This window comes from Benincasa hispida, chromosome 10 (genome assembly GCF_009727055.1).
Source record: "Benincasa hispida cultivar B227 chromosome 10, ASM972705v1, whole genome shotgun sequence".
NCBI lineage: Eukaryota > Viridiplantae > Streptophyta > Magnoliopsida > Cucurbitales > Cucurbitaceae > Benincasa > Benincasa hispida.
In genome coordinates this window covers 19982704-20002978 of record NC_052358.1, presented here as the reverse complement: position 1 = coordinate 20002978, position 20275 = coordinate 19982704, and the positions used below count along the sequence as shown (strand labels likewise).

The 20275-nt window shown below is 37.0% G+C and overlaps 1 protein-coding gene across 2 annotated transcripts; it reads right to left on the bottom strand.

Annotated features, from left to right (window-relative positions):
* Positions 1–256: 256 nt before the first annotated feature.
* Positions 257–3366, bottom strand: LOC120087564 (DNA polymerase zeta processivity subunit). 2 transcript variants are annotated; one of them, XM_039044367.1, is made up of 6 exons: positions 3170–3366; positions 2304–2456; positions 2122–2202; positions 1770–1882; positions 780–969; positions 257–638 (listed from the first exon to the last, which is right to left on the bottom strand). In XM_039044367.1, the coding sequence occupies exons 2-6, from the start codon at positions 2335–2337 to the stop codon at positions 433–435; spliced, it is 624 nt and encodes a 207-aa protein (XP_038900295.1). In that variant the 5' UTR covers positions 2338–2456; positions 3170–3366; the 3' UTR covers positions 257–432. The 2 variants fall into 2 exon arrangements, with proteins under 2 accessions (XP_038900295.1, XP_038900296.1); XM_039044368.1 differs by having other exon boundaries at positions 2304–2451.
* Positions 3367–20275: the final 16909 nt, after the last annotated feature.

The window sequence follows — 20275 nt, the reverse complement described above, 5'->3', positions numbered from 1 at the left end:
TTATGATGTCTCTCATTAACCTACCAAACAAAAACCCCTTTTCCTTTATTTTTTTTGCTTTCAGATCTATCTCCAACTTATGGGTAATAATGGACCCAAACTTATCAACCATTCATACATGATGCCCTTCTGGTTTCTGACTGACATATGTCTTCAAAATTTCCATACATATTCCAATCTCTGACCTGGACAGCAACTTCACCTCATGTTACATAAGGTATAAAGCTTTGTAGCAGAGACTGACAAAGAAAGAATCTTTTAGCTGCAAAATTGAAACTTGAGACATATCTTCAGACTTTCAAAGGAATAATTGTTGTATTGAGTTTATATATACAGATGCACTATGGACAGCTTTTACAAGATCTAACACACAAGCTCAAGAAACCTTTCATTTGAACAATCTAAACAAAATACTTTCACAGTAATGCATATTTATTCACAAGGTTTTGGCTCAGATAAGCTAGGATGTTCTAGATATAATTGCAAACTCAGAGGTTGACTGTTCATGGACTTGATGGGGGTGATTACTGGTGGCTGTTGCCATTGTTTGGTATCTGTTGGGATCCATGACTCTGCATCCTTACTTGTACCGGAACTTGGGAGTGTTTGGAAGTAGGCAGTTATTTCCCATTTGCAATCTGTTATAAGAAGATAAACTTGTAGAAGTTCTTTCAATTTTGTATGAAAGAAATCAAGAATTATCCAAAATGGAACAGATGGAGATTTCTAAGGATTGAAGTATGAAAACAGCTAGTAAGATGAGTGAACCAAGCTCTCACCAGGAGGAAGAACCTTGGTTAGAGGTTCTGAGACAGAGAGCTTGATCAAGAATGCTCTCAAGGCAAACTCCAGGTCAGAGTTTTCGACCTTCGATTCATAAGACTGGTTCACAGTGAGCTTGAAAACAAATCTCTCCACTTGGACGTTATCACCATTGAAAAATATAACCGCCACTCTCTCCACCAGTCCCTAGTTGTAGAGGAAATTCCTGTTCAGACTTTTTAAATTGGATGCAGAATTATTTGACATTTATTGTTATTTCTGTAGTTTTCTTTTGGTTATGATGCCCTATAGTTGCATGTTTCTATGACAGATATTGTAGCAAGAATGTCAAAACTTTCTCTACCTGACCTGATAACAAGAACAGGAATTTGATCTGAATATAGAAGTAATGATGGATAATATGCAGTGGCTTCATATATTTTATGCTCAGACTGAAATTAAGGCAGAAATCCAACAACCAGATACTGCTGAATATGCTCCAAGGAAAGTAGTTAATTAATCTAAGTTCTATAATCATTAAAAAGTCTACTATTTCTCTGAGATCGATCAAGTTAGATATGTCATATCGCAACTGTGTCGCCTAGAAACCTACATTAAATTTTTGATGAACTTCTCTTGGTTCAAGATTCATTGAATAGAGTTGCATTTACAAACATAGGTGGTCTTATATCGTGAAAATACCAGTATAAAATCAACCCATTCACAACTTATAGCCTTAACATCTAGCACCCCAAATTTAATTTCTACATCTAATACTTACAAGCACAGAACCGAATAGTTTCCTTCACTGGTTCGAATCAGAAACACAAACAATTCTCACTTTTCCTAAAACCAACCAAGTAGCCATGTGAAAGAAATAGTCCACTGTTCAAGATTTGCCCTTGACAAAAGGACTTGGTTTCAATTCTAAATGGCACATGGGTAGACAAGATATTTAGGACCATCTTTAGCAGATAGAGGACAAAGAATACAAATGAATGGTCAACCTTTTGGATGAAAGGCAGTAGCCCTGAAACAGTTGAGTGGATGTAATCCTGCAGCTCAGGATGACGAGCTTTCTGCACAACCGCATTCATGTACCTCCTCCTTTCAAAAGCACCTTCACATAAACCCCACCAATAATTAGTCACGATTCCTATCCTTTCCTTCTTTTCTTTAATTCATTAATATCAACTACTGATATCTCATTCCCTGCGGTTGGGAAGGGGTGAAGACCAAATAGCAATGTTTATGAATTATTTGGTAGAAATACCGTGAAAAAACTTCACGCAATCACCATCCTTCCCCAGAAATAAAGCAGAAAATAGTAACTTAGGCAAATAGATTAAAGAATTGCACCAGAAGGGTAAATGCCTTTGAGGAAGACAACTGATGTAATGGCCACCTCCAAGAATTCAACTAGAATCTGAACAATCTCACCTGCATAAATAATTAGTTCAATAGCAGAGCTACTTTTACTCATATCATCAGGAAACCAACGTAACTGGGGCCTGTAACAAATAAGGATTAAAATGGAAAACCTTGAGGTGGTACTTTAATGTCTCTTGAGTCCATCGGCTAGACAGGAAGCAAGTGATATGGCCTTTAAGCTAGACGTTCAAATTCTCAACATAAACATCTTAGCCAATTGCATAAACGATCTCAGATTCTCAAGCATACTCCATTTCACTGCTCTACATAACAAAGGCAATCAATAGTTGTCTGTCTTCAAGTAAGTTACATCAATATCAAAGATGGTATTGCATTTTGGATGTTAAGTTAAATACTAAACTGTTCCAGTTCTCTGATTAATTTATCCAAGTAAAGTTTAGTGCTGATTTCTAAACTTTGCCTTAATATAGGCATCAGTGTTCAATGTGAGATACAGAACCTTCCCATTTTCTTTAGTTGTCAACAGGTTTATTGTAACTCAACTCACACAGACATATAATATATATACACACAAACTCAACTGTTACATAATCATCCCAAGAGCAATGTTTTGCTGCAGCGCCCAGTGCCCAATTGCCCATTAGGATGTTTTTAATAAATATTAGGAGAAAATACAATTCATAGACTTGCTCGACTGTTCGTAATTCCAATGCTTCTTATTTCGTTCATTTCATCTACCATTGATTGCCCATTTCTTAATTCACCGAGAGTAAACCAGATAAACGTCCTAGAAGCTAAATCCTTTTTCCCATTTTGGGTAACAGACATATGAATCAAATACAACTCCAAGAAAACAAAAATGACCCAACAAAATCCGAGCAACAATCTTCAACAAAAAAGCAATTTAACGCAAAAATAGATGGGACAGAAGGAAATTTGATGTTTTCTTTACGTTTTTGATCGTTTCTTGATTAATTTAGGGTGGGGAAGAAAGGGTACAAGTGTTGAAACTTACAAAACATGTGTTGTATTCCTTTAAGCTCCTGCTCTGATTCTAGAAATGGAAACCTGGGGTAGCAAAGGGATCGTTCCGCTTCATAATCTGCAAATACTGCGGCCTTTTTCAGTGTTGAAGTTCAGTTCCGATCCGATTGCGGTGCGGCTGATGGTTTCATGTTTAATTCGGTTCTCCGTTCTTGTCCTCGGTTCAAAGATGAAAAAAACCGAACCGAAAGATTCCAACAACGAAATATCACTTTTTTAATTTTCAGAGTTTTGAAAAATGGTGGTTGGCCTAGTGATGAAAAGGAGAAATAGGGTTGTCTCGTAAAATTAGTTGAGGTACGCATAAATTGGCTCAATCATTTTTTAAATTATTCTTAAAAATTTGGAACTAAAAAGTACATTTTGAAAATTTAAGAACAAAAATATTTATTCCTAAAAACTCATATACTAAAAAGTAGGGAAATTTGTACGGATAACCCAAAAAATTGGGCCCAAAATGTCAAATGACCAATTTTTAAAAAATAATGTCAATTGACCCTTTGCTGACATTATCGCCATACCAAATTATGTAAATTACCCTTACTTCGTCTTCTTACCTTTTTACTGAGAACCCACCAAAACTAAACTATTCTTCATTCAAATTTTCCAAGGCTAATGGCTTCGTATCGCTCTAAACGAAAAAACTATTTTCGGCTTGCAAACGATTATACTGCCGCCGACAAATCGAATCTTATCGGTAAATCTTTCAATATGGTTTCTTTGTTTTTTTTGTTTTTGATTTTCGATGTGTTCTGTGGTTGAAGACGAGTAGAAAGAGTTTGTGAGCGAGATAAGTGAGAGTGAAATCGGTAGAGAGTGAATGTGAGCAAGATAAGTGAGCCTATGGTTTTTTTGTTTGTTTTTCTGGTTTTTGATGTGTTATGTGGTTGAAGACGAGTAAAAAGAGAGAATGTGAGGGAGATAAGTGAGAGCGACATCGGAGAGAGTGACACCGAAGCGAGCGACACCAGAGAGAGCGACACCGGAGAGAGCGATACCAGAGAGAGTGATACTAGAGAGAGCGATACCGGAGAGAGTGATACTAGAGAGAGCGATACCAAAGAGAGCGATGCCAGCGAGAGCGATGCCAGCGAGAGCGATTCCAGCGAGAGCGAATCCAGCGAGATTTAAATAGAATGTTGTTTTACATTTTTTTTGAAGAAGTTTACTGATTGATTTTTTTAATAAATGCAGGAGTGATTTAAGATGGTTACACGTTTCAGAATAGCCAAAGTCCACCGATTTCCCGATCAAGTAACCAGCTTGGCTCACATTACTAATGCAAACAAGATTGTCAGAGAGAAGCTCATGCCAACGCAGTTGGCCATGTTCAAGAGAACAGTTTTTGGGCGATTTGTAGATGTTGATGAGGTGTTTAATAGCCCAATTGTCCATCATATGTTGCTTAGAGAAGTGAAGAGGACAAAATCAGACTCAATGTCATTCTCTATCTGTGGGAAGGATGTCACATTTTTTAAGGATGACTTTTTGATGATGACTGGTTTGTGGCAATCCCCATCACGAGTTGATCAGAACCAGCAGTCCTCATATGAACTTGCTATCAAGTATTTTGGTAATCGAGTGACAAATGACACTTTACACCTCCGTGAACTTGAAGAAAAATACAAGGACTTAGAGTTTGAAAATGATGATGATGCTGTAAAGATCAGCCTAGTTTACTATACTGAGGTAGCAATGATGGGGAAAAACAAATAGAAAAATGCAGTCGACCTCAAACATTTCAAGGACGTTCAAAACTTGGAGTACTACAATGTCTTGATTGGGATACCATTATTTGAGAGAGGACATTGGATGCCCTAAAGACTGCCTTGAATGATAAGAGCAGTCTATACAAGACGAGGGTCAAAGCAAATAAAAACTACGTTGTGAAGTACTCCTTACGTGGATTTCCACAAGCGTTCCAGGTAAATTTGATTAACATAATAATCGTATTGTTTGATCTAGCATTACTATTGTTCTTAATATATTTTAAATTTTATTTAGGTATGGACGTACGAGATCCTAGCTTCATCGATAGTTGGGAACATTGTAGAGCGAAGGAGCAAGGTGGCTTTGCCCCGGATATTACGATGGTCATGCTCCCACTCAGTGTCCTTCAAAGTACTCGAGATATTCGAGTCTAACAATGTACATTTACTCTATGCATAATATGTTTATCTGGTTGTTAAATTGACACTAACCAGTTTACTGGGTTGTTAATGCAGATAAAGGTTAAAGAAGGCACTGTGATGTCAGATGCTAAAAGGGAGTTTCAGGATACCCCAGTGGAACGATGACCTATATTTGAGCTAGGTGTGGATGATGATAGTTCTGAAAGTGGTAATAGGTCAACGAGTGAGGGGGGTAGTCCCGAAAGTGAAAGTGATGGTGATGACCATCGTGGAGATGACAATGACGAGGTTGTCAGGGTGGATGGAGGGGATGAACCCGAGCATTTTGAGCACGAGGATGCTGAATATGGAAGGATGGAAAGAGGGACATACACATGTAGTGATGATATATTCCATGATATGATGGGGGATGTACGCGAGGAGGACGAGTTGAACCAAGTTGATGTTTTTTTTGCAGATTCCAGTACAAAGCGACCTGTGGATGAGAAGTGTCCTAAGTGTGCTGCCTACCGCAGGGAGGGAGCCAATGCCGACGAGTCTATTTATTCGTACCTGCGGTCCATTGACAGCTCACTATCGAGGTTGGATGGCCGTATATCGGGTTTAGATAGTCGTATATCCAGTATGGAGGAAAACATGACTGACATGAAAGGGCAATTGTCGGCCATCCTGTCATTGTTGCAGTCTATGTGTAAGATTTGCATCATTTTATGTCTTTATGTGTTTAGCTTTTACGTGTTCGTGAACTCACCATTTTACTTTACTAATTGAAGGGTTCCACGGTAAATGAGAAGATGACTAGGTTACCCATCCCATCTCGGGATCCCGATACGACTGTGACTGCCTCTAACACTCCCATCCCCATCCTCCCTCTACAGCCCGATACCACTACTTCACCTACTCCCACCCCCCCTGTACAGCCCGATACCACCACTTCCACGACATCACCGATTGACGTCGAACCTATACAGGCCAATGTCCCACAAACAGAGCCCGACATGTCTGCCTTACTCACCATGCCACATACAGAGGTTGACATATCTGGCATCCCAAAGGCAGACACTTCTGGGATTGTTACGACCACAAAAGGAGTTCCATTGATGAGTAATTTATTGATCAGTAATCTTTGTTTATATTTTTATATTTCTTGATGAGTATCGTTTTGTTATCTGTTTATGTAGGAATCTCGAAGAATTAGTCGTAAGAGAAAATCGGTTGATAAATATACACCCCCAACCCAAGTAAAGAAGAAAAGTGTGGCTAAACATCCTCTCCCAGGTGTAGCTACATCAATATCCAGATTGATCGTCACATATAACGTAGCACACGATGTTCCACACAATATCCTGACAGAAATGATGGGCTAGATCTCGGACGACAATACAGACAACGAGGTTCGAGAGAATTTCTTTAAACCACTCGCCAAGCAATTCTTCAAGGAATTAATTACTCCGAATTCGTTGGTCGAGTGTGATGTAAGTGTCCTAGTCTTTACGTCTTTACATGTTGGCTATCTTGTACCTTTACTGACATATTATTTTTTCGTGCAGACCATAAATACTTTATTTTATTTTACGAAAGATAAATTTTATACCCGGCCCAACATGTGTATGCACAAGTTCACCATCTTGCCAATTGGTGTAACGGTAAATTTTGATATTTCGTTTCTTAACTTCTTATTTCGTTAAGTTTCCTGGTCTTTACTTCTTTACTTAACTTCTCATTTTATTTTTCAGAGCCACCTTAATGCTCGTGGCGGGGTATTTAAATGAATAAAGAATAAGTCACTTCTGAAGGCTGCCCTAGCTTGGGAAGATGAAGACACGTATAAGGACTACGTCACCGGTAAATTCGATGTCAAATGGGCAGACGACGATGAATATCAGTGACCACTGGATGGTCCTTGCAATGGACATTAACAGAGGACACATATTTATGTTCGATTCACTTCCATCATACACACCAATGAAAAAGCTGGTGAGTTGGCTAGAGCCATTGACGGTCACAGTACCATCCCTATTTCACTACTGTGATGTGGATCGATTGAAGCTGGACCTATCCACAACCCGTTGGAAAATCTCGCAACCTATGAACGTCGACATACAACATGGGTCGCTTGATTGTGGCATCTTCGCAATAGAACTATTGGAACACCTAGTGACTGGCGCTAATCCATCCGTAATCACTCAGGAAAAGATGAGTGAATATAGGATGCAATTAACATGTCAGCTATAGGCAAACACTCCATATTTTTTATATGTATAGAACATTGTATTTTTTATGTATGTAAAAACATTCATTTATTTTTTATGTATGTAAAAACATTCATTGTATAATTGAACATATATTTTTTATGAAAGTTCAAAGTTCAAAGTTCAATATCAGAATTTTATCAGAACATGCATTTTTTATGTATAATGGAGCTACTGCTCTTTTCATTGTATAATTGAACCTATATTTTTTATGAAGGTTCAAAGTTTAAAGTTCAATATCAGAATTTTATCAGAACATGCATTTTTTTATGTATAATGGAGCTACTCCTCTTTTCATTGTATAATTGAACATCTATTTTTTTTTTATGTAAGTTCAAAGTTCAAAGTTCAATATCAGAATTTTATCAGAACATGCATAATTGAGCTTAGAACATTATATGGTTGAAGGTTCAAAGTTCAAAGATTGAGAGAACGAGATGTTGAGAGAGAGCGAGATTGTGAGAGAGAGCGAGATTGAGAGAGAGCGAGATCGTGAGAGAGAACGAGATTGAGAGAGTGAGATTGTGAGAGAGAGCGAGATTGAGAGAGTATTTGTTATCCATTTTTGTTACAAGTATGAAGATTGAGAGAGTATTTGTTATCTACTTTTGTTACAAGTATGAAGATTGAGAGAGTATGAAGTCATTGTTTTTTGTTACAAGTATGAAGATTGAGAGAGTATGAAGTCATTGTTTTTTGTTACAAGTATGAAGATTGAGAGAGTATTTGTTATCCACTTTTGTTACAAGTATGAAGATTGAGAGAGTATGAAGTCATTGTTTTTTGTTACAGGTAGGAAGATTGAGAGTATATTTGTTATCCATTTTTGTTACAAGTATGAAGATTGAGAGAGTATGAAGTTATTGTTTTTTGTTTTCAGTATGAAGATTGAGAGAGTATGGAGTTATTGTTTTTTGTTTTCAGTATGAAGATTGAGAGAGTATGAAGTTATTGTTTTTTGTTTTCAGTATGAAGATTGAGAGAGTATGAAGTTATCCATTTTTGTTACAAATATGAAGACTGAGAGAGTATGACGATGGAGAGAGTATGAATATTGCTATTATATAAATACTCCAGCTTATTATTGTTTTTTGTTTACAAGATGAAAGTATGAAGTATGAAGTGTTACAAGTATGAAGTATGAAAAACAATAAAGTATGTTACAAGTATGAAAAAGTATGAAGTATGTTACAAGTACGAAAAACTATGAAGTATGTTACAAGTACGAAAAAATATGAAGTATGTTACAAGTATGACGTATGAAAAAATGATCAATGGTATTTATAACTAAACTGGATGAGGGGTGTTTGTGTCTCGGTCTCTGGCATTTTTGGCACGTCGCACGATTGTAAGCGGTTCAGTACAATTTTGGCAGTTATGTCCATAATTCCTACGCCGACCACATTTCATTTGTCTGCGAAATTCTCCTCTGGATGGTATTCTTCTCACTCCCCGTCACCCAGCTTGTGGCACAAACTTCAGAGGAAGGATAATCTTTTCTACGTATCCAGAAGGTCTTTTCCATTCAGATATGTGGCCAAGTGAATTTATAGGCTCCGCATACGCAGTCATTAGAGAGTCCACTGTATAAAATCGACTGCAAAGACTGTGGATGGGTATATTTCATTCCTTGGCAGCAACAATTGCATGGGAACACTGGATACCAAGTGAGTCTAATTCCTTACACGTGCATTCCTTCGTGTGAAGATTGACAATACCGTCTAATCAATTATCTCGCACGTGTACCCGATAATAATCAATAGGCTCCACCCGATATCGTCTGCCCTTATTAGCTTCACTTGCCAATCGAGTTTCACAGTAGTTAGAGTGCAATGTCGTTCGAGATGCCCGGTAATTCCTCCATTCGTAGAACCACGATTGGAGCATTCCTCTAACATGTTCAATCAAGCATACTATGGGCATCAGTCGATACTCTTTATTTAAGGAATTGAAATACTCTGCACTGTTGGATGTCATGTTATCATATCTTCATTCTATTTGGTAATCCCGTGCCCACCTTTGAAGACCGATGTCTTCCAAATATTTCGTGATAGCACCGTCTCTAAAACTGCGAAGTTCATCCCATCTTGTCTGGAACTCTGTCATGCGAAATGCCCTTGCTGCATCTCTAAATATCCCAACAACCGCACTATCCTTAAAGTTTGTAACTAGATTCTGTTCTATATGCCATGTGCACAATCCATGAAATGCTGTGGGAAAAAATGCACGATTAGCATTGCCAATAGATACCATCCAATCAGACACAAACACTAGATTATCGGGTTCTCCGATACTACATTTCAAGTTTGACATAAACCATTTCCATGATCGATCGGTTTCATTGTCCACTATTGTATATGCTAGTGGGTATAATTGATTGTTCCCGTCCATAGAAACCGCAACCAACATGGTGCCTTTGTATTTTCCTTTCAAGTGCGACCCATCAACAATAATACAAGGCTGACAACTTGCAAAACCTCTAATACAAGGCCCTAATGCCATAAACAATACTTGAAATGCACCTCATCTTCAAGTTCGATCTCAAAGACTGTACCCGGATTCTTTATTTTTAACGCTTCTCCATAAGCATATAGTATGGAGTATGTGTATTCTGGAGTACCTCTAGTGAGATCATACGTGGCTTCCCTTGCACGCCACACTTTATCATAACTTATGTTCACATCATAATCTCTCCTCATATCCTCAACGATATGACAAGGTTTATAAATACATCTTATGCCCGTGAACTTATCTTTGATGAGTTGACCAACAACTGTAGCAGTTGCTTGTCTATGGTCGTGATTCAAAATTCCTATGGAACATGTGTGCGATCTGCAGTACTTTGTGATCTTGAATATATCAGACCCTTCCATTTTGACTGCACGAAGGCTCCACTTACATGTCTCCTCAATGCATTTGACAGTGAACAGAGATTTGGTTGATTTCCTGACCTTAAATTCAAAATTTCTGTTGATGGATAGAATAGATAATCTCATTTTCAAGTCCTTTTTGCTAAAAAATAGTTGACCAACTTCAACGTCCTTTGTCCCAGATGAAGAGGTGCCAAGTATAATCAACTCTGTCCTATGACTTGAAGACACAGATGGTGGAACCACTGAAGTTTCTATAGAACGACGCACATCTCCATGATCACGATCCATTTCATTCAATCCTACTGGTTGCTCATTCACATCCACATCCACTAAAGGACCACAATCCATATAATCGAATGTTGATGGCACAGTGTTGGTAGACAATAGAATATCAGTGTTGGTAGCAATGGAATATCATCCTCTTCCCGACGAAACTGATATGATTCCTCGTATTGTTTGTCCACAGCCATATCATCATAACTCACATTTCCAAACCGCATTTCAACCCTTTCGTCCTGTTTAGACTTCAACGTTACAGCTATCTGAAGCCTACTAAGCTCTTCTCGCAAAAGAAGGAAGTGAAGATCATCATCATCCGTTATGCATTGTGGAGGGGCTTCAAATTCAAGATTATATTTAACTTTCAGGATAAGATCAAACTCTAAAGAAGTGATTTTTGTAGCCCTGAGAGATTTAAGTTCTTCATAATTCACTATAGGGGGCACAACGATTCCTTTCAACTGTCCCCTAATATACGGACTTTCATTCTCATCTCAATCACCTCCAAATCGAAAAATAGACACTTTTTTGTCATCCTACAAAGCAAGAGAACATTTGTCATTAAGCTATACAAGCAATTGAAGTGTACTCTCGCTCTCTCTCAAAATCTCGCTCTCATTCTCTAAGTCTCACTTTCGCTCAACATCTTGCTCTCTCTCAAAATCTCACTCTCTCAAAATCTCGCTCTCTCTCAAAATCTCACTCTCTCTCATAATCTCGCTCTCTCTCTTCCTCTTCCTCTTTCTTACTCTCTCTTAATATAAAATTTCGTAATACTACCCTTCCAAAAATAACACATCAAAAATAATTAAACAGACTCAAAATAATTCACCTTTCTGAAAAAGCTGTTCCTTTCTGAGAAAGCCTCGTCTTGGAAATCCTCGTTCGAAAAATCTCCGTTCAACAAAACACCGTTGAAACCAGAAAAGTAATCACCTTTGAAATGGAGTTTAGAGTTTAAAGAAATCACCATTGTATTATGTTTAGGTATTATTGATTTGATTTGAGGCTTCCGTCGTGACATTTTATCAAATCAACAGTACACTGACGAGCAATCACATCAAACTAGGGAATTTCAAGCGAGAGCAAGAGCGAGAGCAAGAACGTTTAATCAGACAAGAGCGAGATTTACCTCGTGAGGCCAGTGTAAGGGCAATTTACGTAATTTGGTATGGCGTGATATTAGCAGAGGGTCAATTGACATTATTTTTTAAAAATAGGTCATTTGACATTTTTGACCCAATTTTTGGGTCATCTATACAAAATTCCCTAAAAAGTATGTTTTAAAACTTCAAGACCACAAACATCATTTTTTTAAAGGGTAATACTTGGGATGTACCAATCTTTATGCTTCCTTCTCTTATCATTCACACCGAAAAATAATTAAAATATTCCAAAAAATAAATAAATATAATTTGCCAATGTCAAATTATGATAGGACGATTTGGTGGATACACAAAAATAGGTGTTCTCCAGGATATACTTAAGTATTTTTATTCTTTATAAAACTCTGGAATTAAAATAAAAAAAATTAGAAAATTAATTCCTAGGTAGGAGACTATTATGGATTAAACCTTAACCATATTAGCCATTTATTAAGACTTGTCTTTGTTTTAACCACTAAGCCAACCCATGATGGTTATTTAAATGAATAGTCATTAGACTTGTCATTTTGATATTTTATTGTTTTTGTTTATTTATATATTATATATTAGATAATATTCTTAGTTAGTAGTATTTGTATATCGCTAGATACGTTATAAAATAATAATTTAGTGACAAACATTTTGTTAACTAATTCTTAGTGGGAGAAATATAAGTAAAATTCTTAGTGGGAGAAATATAAATGAAAGAAAAAAGTAAAATTCAAAAGATTGACGAGTTAACCCATTGAATTGTAAGATGTTTACAAGTAGAGGAGTTTGGTTATGAATTATTAATAAAAAAGAATTAAAAATATAACTAAGTTAAAAGGGAAATGGAAAATAACTTTAAATGACAAAAATATTGAAAATATTTATAAATAATCGCAGAATATCATAGTCTATCTGTGATAGATCGCGATAGACTACTATATGTGTTTATCATGATACAGATAGACACATATAGTAGTAGTCTATCGCGGTCTATCGTGGTTTATTGCAGATAGACAGTGAAATTTTGCTATACGTGTAAATATTTTGGTTCATTTTCTTATATTTGAAAACAACCTTAAGTTAAAGTAAGTAATTAACCTCTAAATTCAATGACTCCTACAAATGAAGTGTAGAATAGCTGACCCCCACAAATAAATAGAACTCCTCTATCTATAAAGTTCTAAAGTGGACTTTGTGGGCTTAGGTTTCGTTGGTCTATGGACCTGCCTCTTTGGATCCAACTAATTGGATTTTGGTCTTATTTGACATTTGGATCAAATTAAGTCTATTTTGGTCTCAATTGGACTTTTAGCCCAAATAATAATATCAAATTGGATCGAATTAATATTATTCAATCCAACGTCATAAAGGAAACATGTAGCATCATCGGAATTCGCCTATTCATGTCTTCAACTTCAATTAGGGATACATGTCAACTTCTACTTAGTCTCAAATTCGATTATTTAAAATTTCGTCATCAATTTAGTAAATTACGTGGCAGTTTGAGATTGGTCCAAAATTTCTCATTCAACAAATGACATTTTTCGAGATTTATGTGCATATATGGGTGGATGAATCTCAAAAAATAAAAAGTTGGAATTGAAATTCAAATATATTTATTCTTGAATTTGACCCCAATTGATGTGTAAGTCAAACTATGAATTTAATACATAAGCTTAACTAGAATTTGGGATAAATTTTGGAATATGACCAAATTTTAATTTGAGATTTTAACTCCCAATTTAATTTGGATGAAGGATAAAAGCTAAATTTGAGATAAAATCAAATTTTATTTTGAGATAAATTTGAGATTTTATCCCTAATTTAATTTTGTTTCGAGGATAGAAGGCTAAATTTGGATGATTTGAAGTTGGGATAAAATTTGGAATATGACCAAATTTTAACTTAAACTTTATTCAAAATTCAATCTCAAAGTTGAACGATTTGAATTTATCATAAAATTTGAAATATGGCCAAATTTTAATTTGAAATAAATTTGAGATTTTACCCTCAATTTGATTTGGATTGAGGATAAAAGCTAAATTCGATTCGAATATGGGATAAAATTTGGAATATACCCAAATTTAAAACTGATGTAAATGAATTTTGATATCATTTAATTTAAGACTAATCCATTCAAAGCCACCAAGAATCTTAAATTCAAATTTAAAAGATAGGATATTTTGATTCAAAACTTATCAAAATCTTTTAAAGAGATAAGATTATAATAGTAAATCCAAATTAAATTAGGAATTTAAATCCATCTTGACTTCTATAAATAGGGCTCACCACATACATTTTTTTCATTCTCATCTTCCATTCATACTCTATTCTCTTTCTTTTCTCCCTTCTCTTATTTTACCTCTTTTTTCTTCCTCCTTTCTTCTTCTTTTTTCTTTTTTCTTTCTTCTTTTTCCCCTTTTTTTGTTTTTTTTTCTACGTTTTTTCCTTTTTTCTTTTTTCCCCCTTTTTTTCCACGTTTTACCCTTTTCCTTTTTTCCTTTTTCCTTTTTCTTTTTTTCCTCATATTTTATTTATTTATTTAATTTTTTTAAAGAATCATTGTATACCCTTGGTGGATATATCCTTATATACCCCTAGTAGATATATCCTTGAATGTTTTAAATGTGTGCCCCTTGCAATGAGATCAACACCAAAGTTACTCATAACCGATTTGATTAGAAAAACCCCTATGTTGGTAATTATGTGGCTAGCTCTGCCAACAATGATTTGATTTCTGCTAAACACTACCCCTATGTGGACAACAGTGTAGCTTGAAGGGGTGATTGCCAACTTTGCGAACAATGATCTGATTCTTGCTAGATACATGAAGGAAATTGTATTGAAGAGATCCTTTAGCGGAAGCGGATCGTCCAAATTCCATTAATTATTGAAAACTAAGTTTACAGTAAATATACAATTAGATATGCATTTACATTAAACTACAATACCTGTTTTTACAGAAAAAGGTTCAAGATACATTACCTTTGAAGACATTTTCCTTCGTGAAACACCCTCGAACAGTCACGATCCTCCTTGAAGATCTTCTTCAACGAAACCTCGAACAATAACCCGAACACTACCACAAAGAGCCCTTGGTATTCTCGAGGTAAGAACCCAGGAGTGGTGGACTTTGACTATTTTGGTTAGGAGGGTAGTTTGGGTGGAGGAAGAAGATTGAGAAAGTTCTCAAGAAATCAAGAACACAGAACACTTCTCAATCGTTCAACAATTCGTTACCTTAAGGAAGAAGAGAAAACCACTTTTCTTTTATGTTAGTTTATTGGTTTGTGGTTAATGCAACTAAAATATCACATATTTTATAGACAAAATGAATAAAATATCATATATTTTATTAATCACATAAGAGTTTGTTCATACAATGTTTACAAATTATAAGACGCTACGAGATTTAGGGCATCAACCCCAACAATCTTCTACTTGACCTAAAGCTAGTAGGGTGTACAATATAAACAAAATATAAAATACACAAACAATAAACTAGGGCATAACATGCTTAGTACAATATGTCCCACTGCCCTAGTCCAGACGTGGTTTGTTCCATAGACCTATACTCTATAGGTGACCCTCAAACATTGTAGTTGTGGGAGCCTTTGTAAACGGATCAACAATATTGTGCTCCGAAGCTATCTTCATGACAATCATGTCCCCTTGACTTCCGCTCTATGTGCTTGTCGTGCTTTAGACTCCTAGGCTCGCGGGAATTAGCCACAACACCACTATTATCACAATAAAGTGGGATGGGCTTTGACATGTCTGAAACAACTTCCAGATCAGTTAAGAATTTCCCGAGCCAAACTACCTCCTTAGCAACTTCACAAGCCACTACATACTCAGCCTCCATGGTGGAGTCCATGATGCACCCCTGCTTTGTGCTTTGCCATACTACTGTTGTCTCTTATACACATCTAGATGTGTATAAGAGACAGAGCATGTAGTCCCTTGTTCTCCTTAGATACTTGAGGATATTCTTAATAGTTGTCCAGTGATCTAATCCTGGATTAGATTGATATCTACTGACTATCCCCACTGCATAGCAGATGTCAGGTCTAGTACATAACATCACATACATCAAACTGCCCACGACAGATGCATAGGGGATCCGTCTCATATCTTCAACCTCTTGAGGTGTCTTAGGACACTGTTCCTCAGACAATGCAACTCCGTGCCTGAAAGGCAATAAGCCCCTCTTGGAGTTCTACATCGAATATTTGACAAACATCTTGTCAATATACAACGCCTAAGACAGTGCTATCATTTTGTTCTTTCGATCTCAAAAGACCTGAATACCCAGAACAAATTGAGCCTCTCCCAAATCTTTCATTTGGAATTGGGTCGCTAGACAGTTCTTAACTGTAGTCAGTAAACCTACATCATTTCCAATGAGTAGGATATCATCTACATACAACACTAGAAAGACTATTGAACTGTTGATGATCTTCTTGTAGACACAAGGCTCATCAACGTTTTGATCAAAGTCATAAGATTTGATCGCAGTATCAAACCTTATGTTCCAAGTGAAGGAACTCTTATATAAGAGTACCTATGATCGGAAGCGGATCTTTCCAATTCATTATGACAGAATTTCCACATATACACTCAAACATACAGATATGCATTCACAACGCTAAATTACTGGCATACTTAAAGGATCAATAAATAAGAGACCGAGAGATCCTATCAGTTGAAGACTTTTCTTCACAGGAAATCTCGCTTTTGCTGGAACGTCAAGATATTGTTCAGCAACACCCAATTGTCTACCAAAAATAGTCACCACACGAATAGAAGGAAACGAGGATGACACCACCACTCGGAGGCCTCAGTATTCTCGGAGTGAGAATCCAAAGGGTGGGCTTTTTTCGGATTTGGTAGAAGGGAGGAGGAAAAGAGATCATATTCAACGATCAAGTAAGTGGGAGAAAGACTCGTCTATCGTATAGACAAAATGCTTGATCGTTTAGGTGAATTATACGATCGTGTAGGAAAAGATAAGTGATCGTCTATACGATTGTGTAGGAAAAGCTAAGCGATCATCTATACGATCGTTTAGTAAAGCTCGGGCGCTAAACGGTCGTTTAATAAAAGATAAGCGATCGTTTAGTAAATAGCGTGCGTGAGTGTAAACAATAAGCGATCGTTTAACACTATCGTATAGGCTCTAATTTTACTAAGCGATGACACACTCCCTTTTCAATCTCGTACTATATCGTGAGCTATTTAAGCATCTCAAAACGATTCTTCATCTTACTCATCCGTTACGAAAACAGAAAAAACGCTGGTCAATTATCCCATAACTGTCTAATTAATAAATAATAAATATAATCACATTATATTCATAACCTATGGTTAAATATCATATATTAACATAACATTTTTCCTCCACTATATATAAATCATATTTATATCCAACTTCCTCCAAATTAATATATCTCATACATAAAGTCAATTATATCATATATAATTAATTAGTTCAATTATATCATATATAATCGAACTCCCTCTTGTCAATTTGAACATTTCAATCTGACCCAAAAACTGATTCTAAACTTGTATCCAAGCTACCAAGGGGACCTTATGAACCTATGGCTTGAAACTCCAACGGTACGTGAATAACTAACTAAACTCTTTAGCCACGATATCCACCATCCGTTAACTGCCAGACATTCCACTGAAGACCGACAGTTGAACTGTTCTTACTATAGATATATTTCTATGTCCATTGGATATAACCAATCATCAGTATGATGACCCTTCATAGATGCTTGTAAGTACAACTGACCAATTTACCGTTTTGCCCCTGTAGTTACATCTTACTTCTTAAGTACCACTGATCCCGCTAATGAACAATACAATATAGTCCTACTATATGTGAACATCTTTCGAGCCGTGAGAAGGTGTGTGACGCCACATTGTTCAAGCCCCGGGATCAACCCTTAAAGGAACAATATATCTACTTACCCCTATTTCGGGAAGGAGTGAACTTCATCTTGTGAAGCTGAGTTTTCAGCTCCCAAATCAGATGAATCCTCAAAGTGATAGGTTTAAGTTGGTGCTCTGGCCACTCGCACCCAAGCAAATCAAAGAATCACCCTCAATGGTAGGAGTTCTCAACTCACTCAGGATTGAGGTCATGTTACCTATGGTCATCCTAGTAAAGTGAAGTCACTGCATGAACGGAGTTATATGACGAGACGTTAACACTTCGTGGTCAGGTCTTATACAAACTCTTTGTATAGGACGCCCCCGATCGCATGTCTTTTACATGAATGATCAGGATCAGACCATCTGTGACAAGTCACAACACTTGTAACTATTCCACAAAATGGGCCGCATCTGTAGCGTTACCAGAATAAGGTTTCCTTCCTATATCCATATACTACAGACCATTTTGGTTATCACTTAAGACATGATCCACTTGTATGTCACCACATACATGCTTAAGCTACATTAAGACAACCAGGGATTTTAAGTTTATTGGTTTGTGGTAAAGCAAAAAAAAAACATTAAGACAAAGTCAAGAAGTGAAGTAAATATCATATATTATACATCACAAACATTCGTACAAAAAAATGTTTACAAACTACAGGACACGAGACTTTAGGGCATCAACCTCAACAATCTCCCACTTGTCCTAAAGCGAAGTGAGGTGTACAAAAAAAGTAAAAACAATAAAATACGGCATAAAAACCAAGTACAATAAAATCTCCCACTTGCCCTAGTCCAGCCGTGGATGGTTTCATAGACCCATGTTCTGAAGGTGACCCTCAAACACTGTAGCCGTGAGAGCCTTCGTAAACAGGTCAGCAATGTTGTGCTCTGAGGTGATCTTCATGACGATCACGTTTCCTCGATGCACTATCTCATAGATCAGATAATACTTCCGCTCTATGAGTTTGCCGCGCCTGTGACTTCTAGGCTTCTTGGAGTTTGCCACAACACCACTATTGTCACAATAGAGAGTGATGAGCCTAGACATATCTGGAACAACTTCCACCTTTGTCAAGAACTTCCTGAGCCAGACAGTTTCTTTATCAGCTTCACAAGCTGCTACGTACTCGACCTCCATCGTGGAGTCGGCGATGGACCCTGCTTAATGCTCTGTCACACTATAACTCCTCTGTTAAGAGTAAAAACTGACCCTGAAGTGAACTTTCAAGAGTCCTTATCAGTCTGAAAGTTAGAATCCGTGTATCTAGTAAGGATCAAATCCCTAGACCCATACACAAGCATGTAGTCCCTCGTTCTCCAAAGATACTTGAGAATGTTCTTAACTACGGTCCAGTGACCTTGGCCTGAGTTAGACTGATACCTGTCAACTATTACCACAGCATAACAGATGTCTGACCTAGTGCAGAGCATCACATACATCAAACTGACAATGGAAAATGCACATGGGACCCATCCCATCTTTTCTACCTCTTGAGGCATCTTAGGACACATGTCCTTAAACAAAGTGACTAAATGCCTGAATGGTAGTAGACCCCTTTTGAAGTTCTGCATCGAGTACTTGAGCAAGATCTTGTCAATATACGATGCCTGAGACAGTGCTAGCACTTTGTTCTTACGATCCCGAAAGATCTATATACCCAGAACAAATTGAGCCTCTCCCAAATCTTTCATTAAACCACTGAACGTTGACGATCTTCTTGTAAACACAATGTTCATCAACATTTTGGTCAAAGCCATACAATTTCATCGCAGAATCAAACCGAATATTCCAAGATCGAGACGTCTGTTTCAGCCCATAAATGGACCGATTCAGTTTGCAAACTTTTTGCTCTTGACCTTGGGCAATGAATCCTTTGGGTTGCACCATGTAAATGGTCACCTCAAGATTGCCATTCAGAAAAGCTGTCTTGACGTCCATTTTTCAGATCTCATAATTATATTAAGCGGCAATGGACAAGAGGATGTAGATCGACTTTAACTTGGCAACATGTGAAAAAGTCTCCTCATAGTCAACTCCCTCCACCTGAGTATAACCCTTTGCCATAAGTCGAGCCTTGAAGGTTTGCACATTCCCATCAGCAAGTCATTTGCACTTGTAGATCCATTTACAACCTATAGGTCTTACCTCATCAGGCTGATCTACAAGATCCCATACTGAGTTGAAGTACATCGACTCTATCTTGAGATTCATGGCTTTGATCCATTCATCCCGGTCAACATCTTCCATTTCCTTTTGATAAGACAACGGATCTCCAATGTCACCATCTACCACCATAGCTAGGATTTTCGTGAAACCCAGATAGCGATCAGGTAGATTCGTAATCCTCCCACTACGTCGAGGTTCCCTTAACCCTTGAGGTGGAACCGACCTACCAGATGAACTATCATCAATAACTCTGGCTGATGAAGCAGGTCCTTCAACAACTCTTATTGAA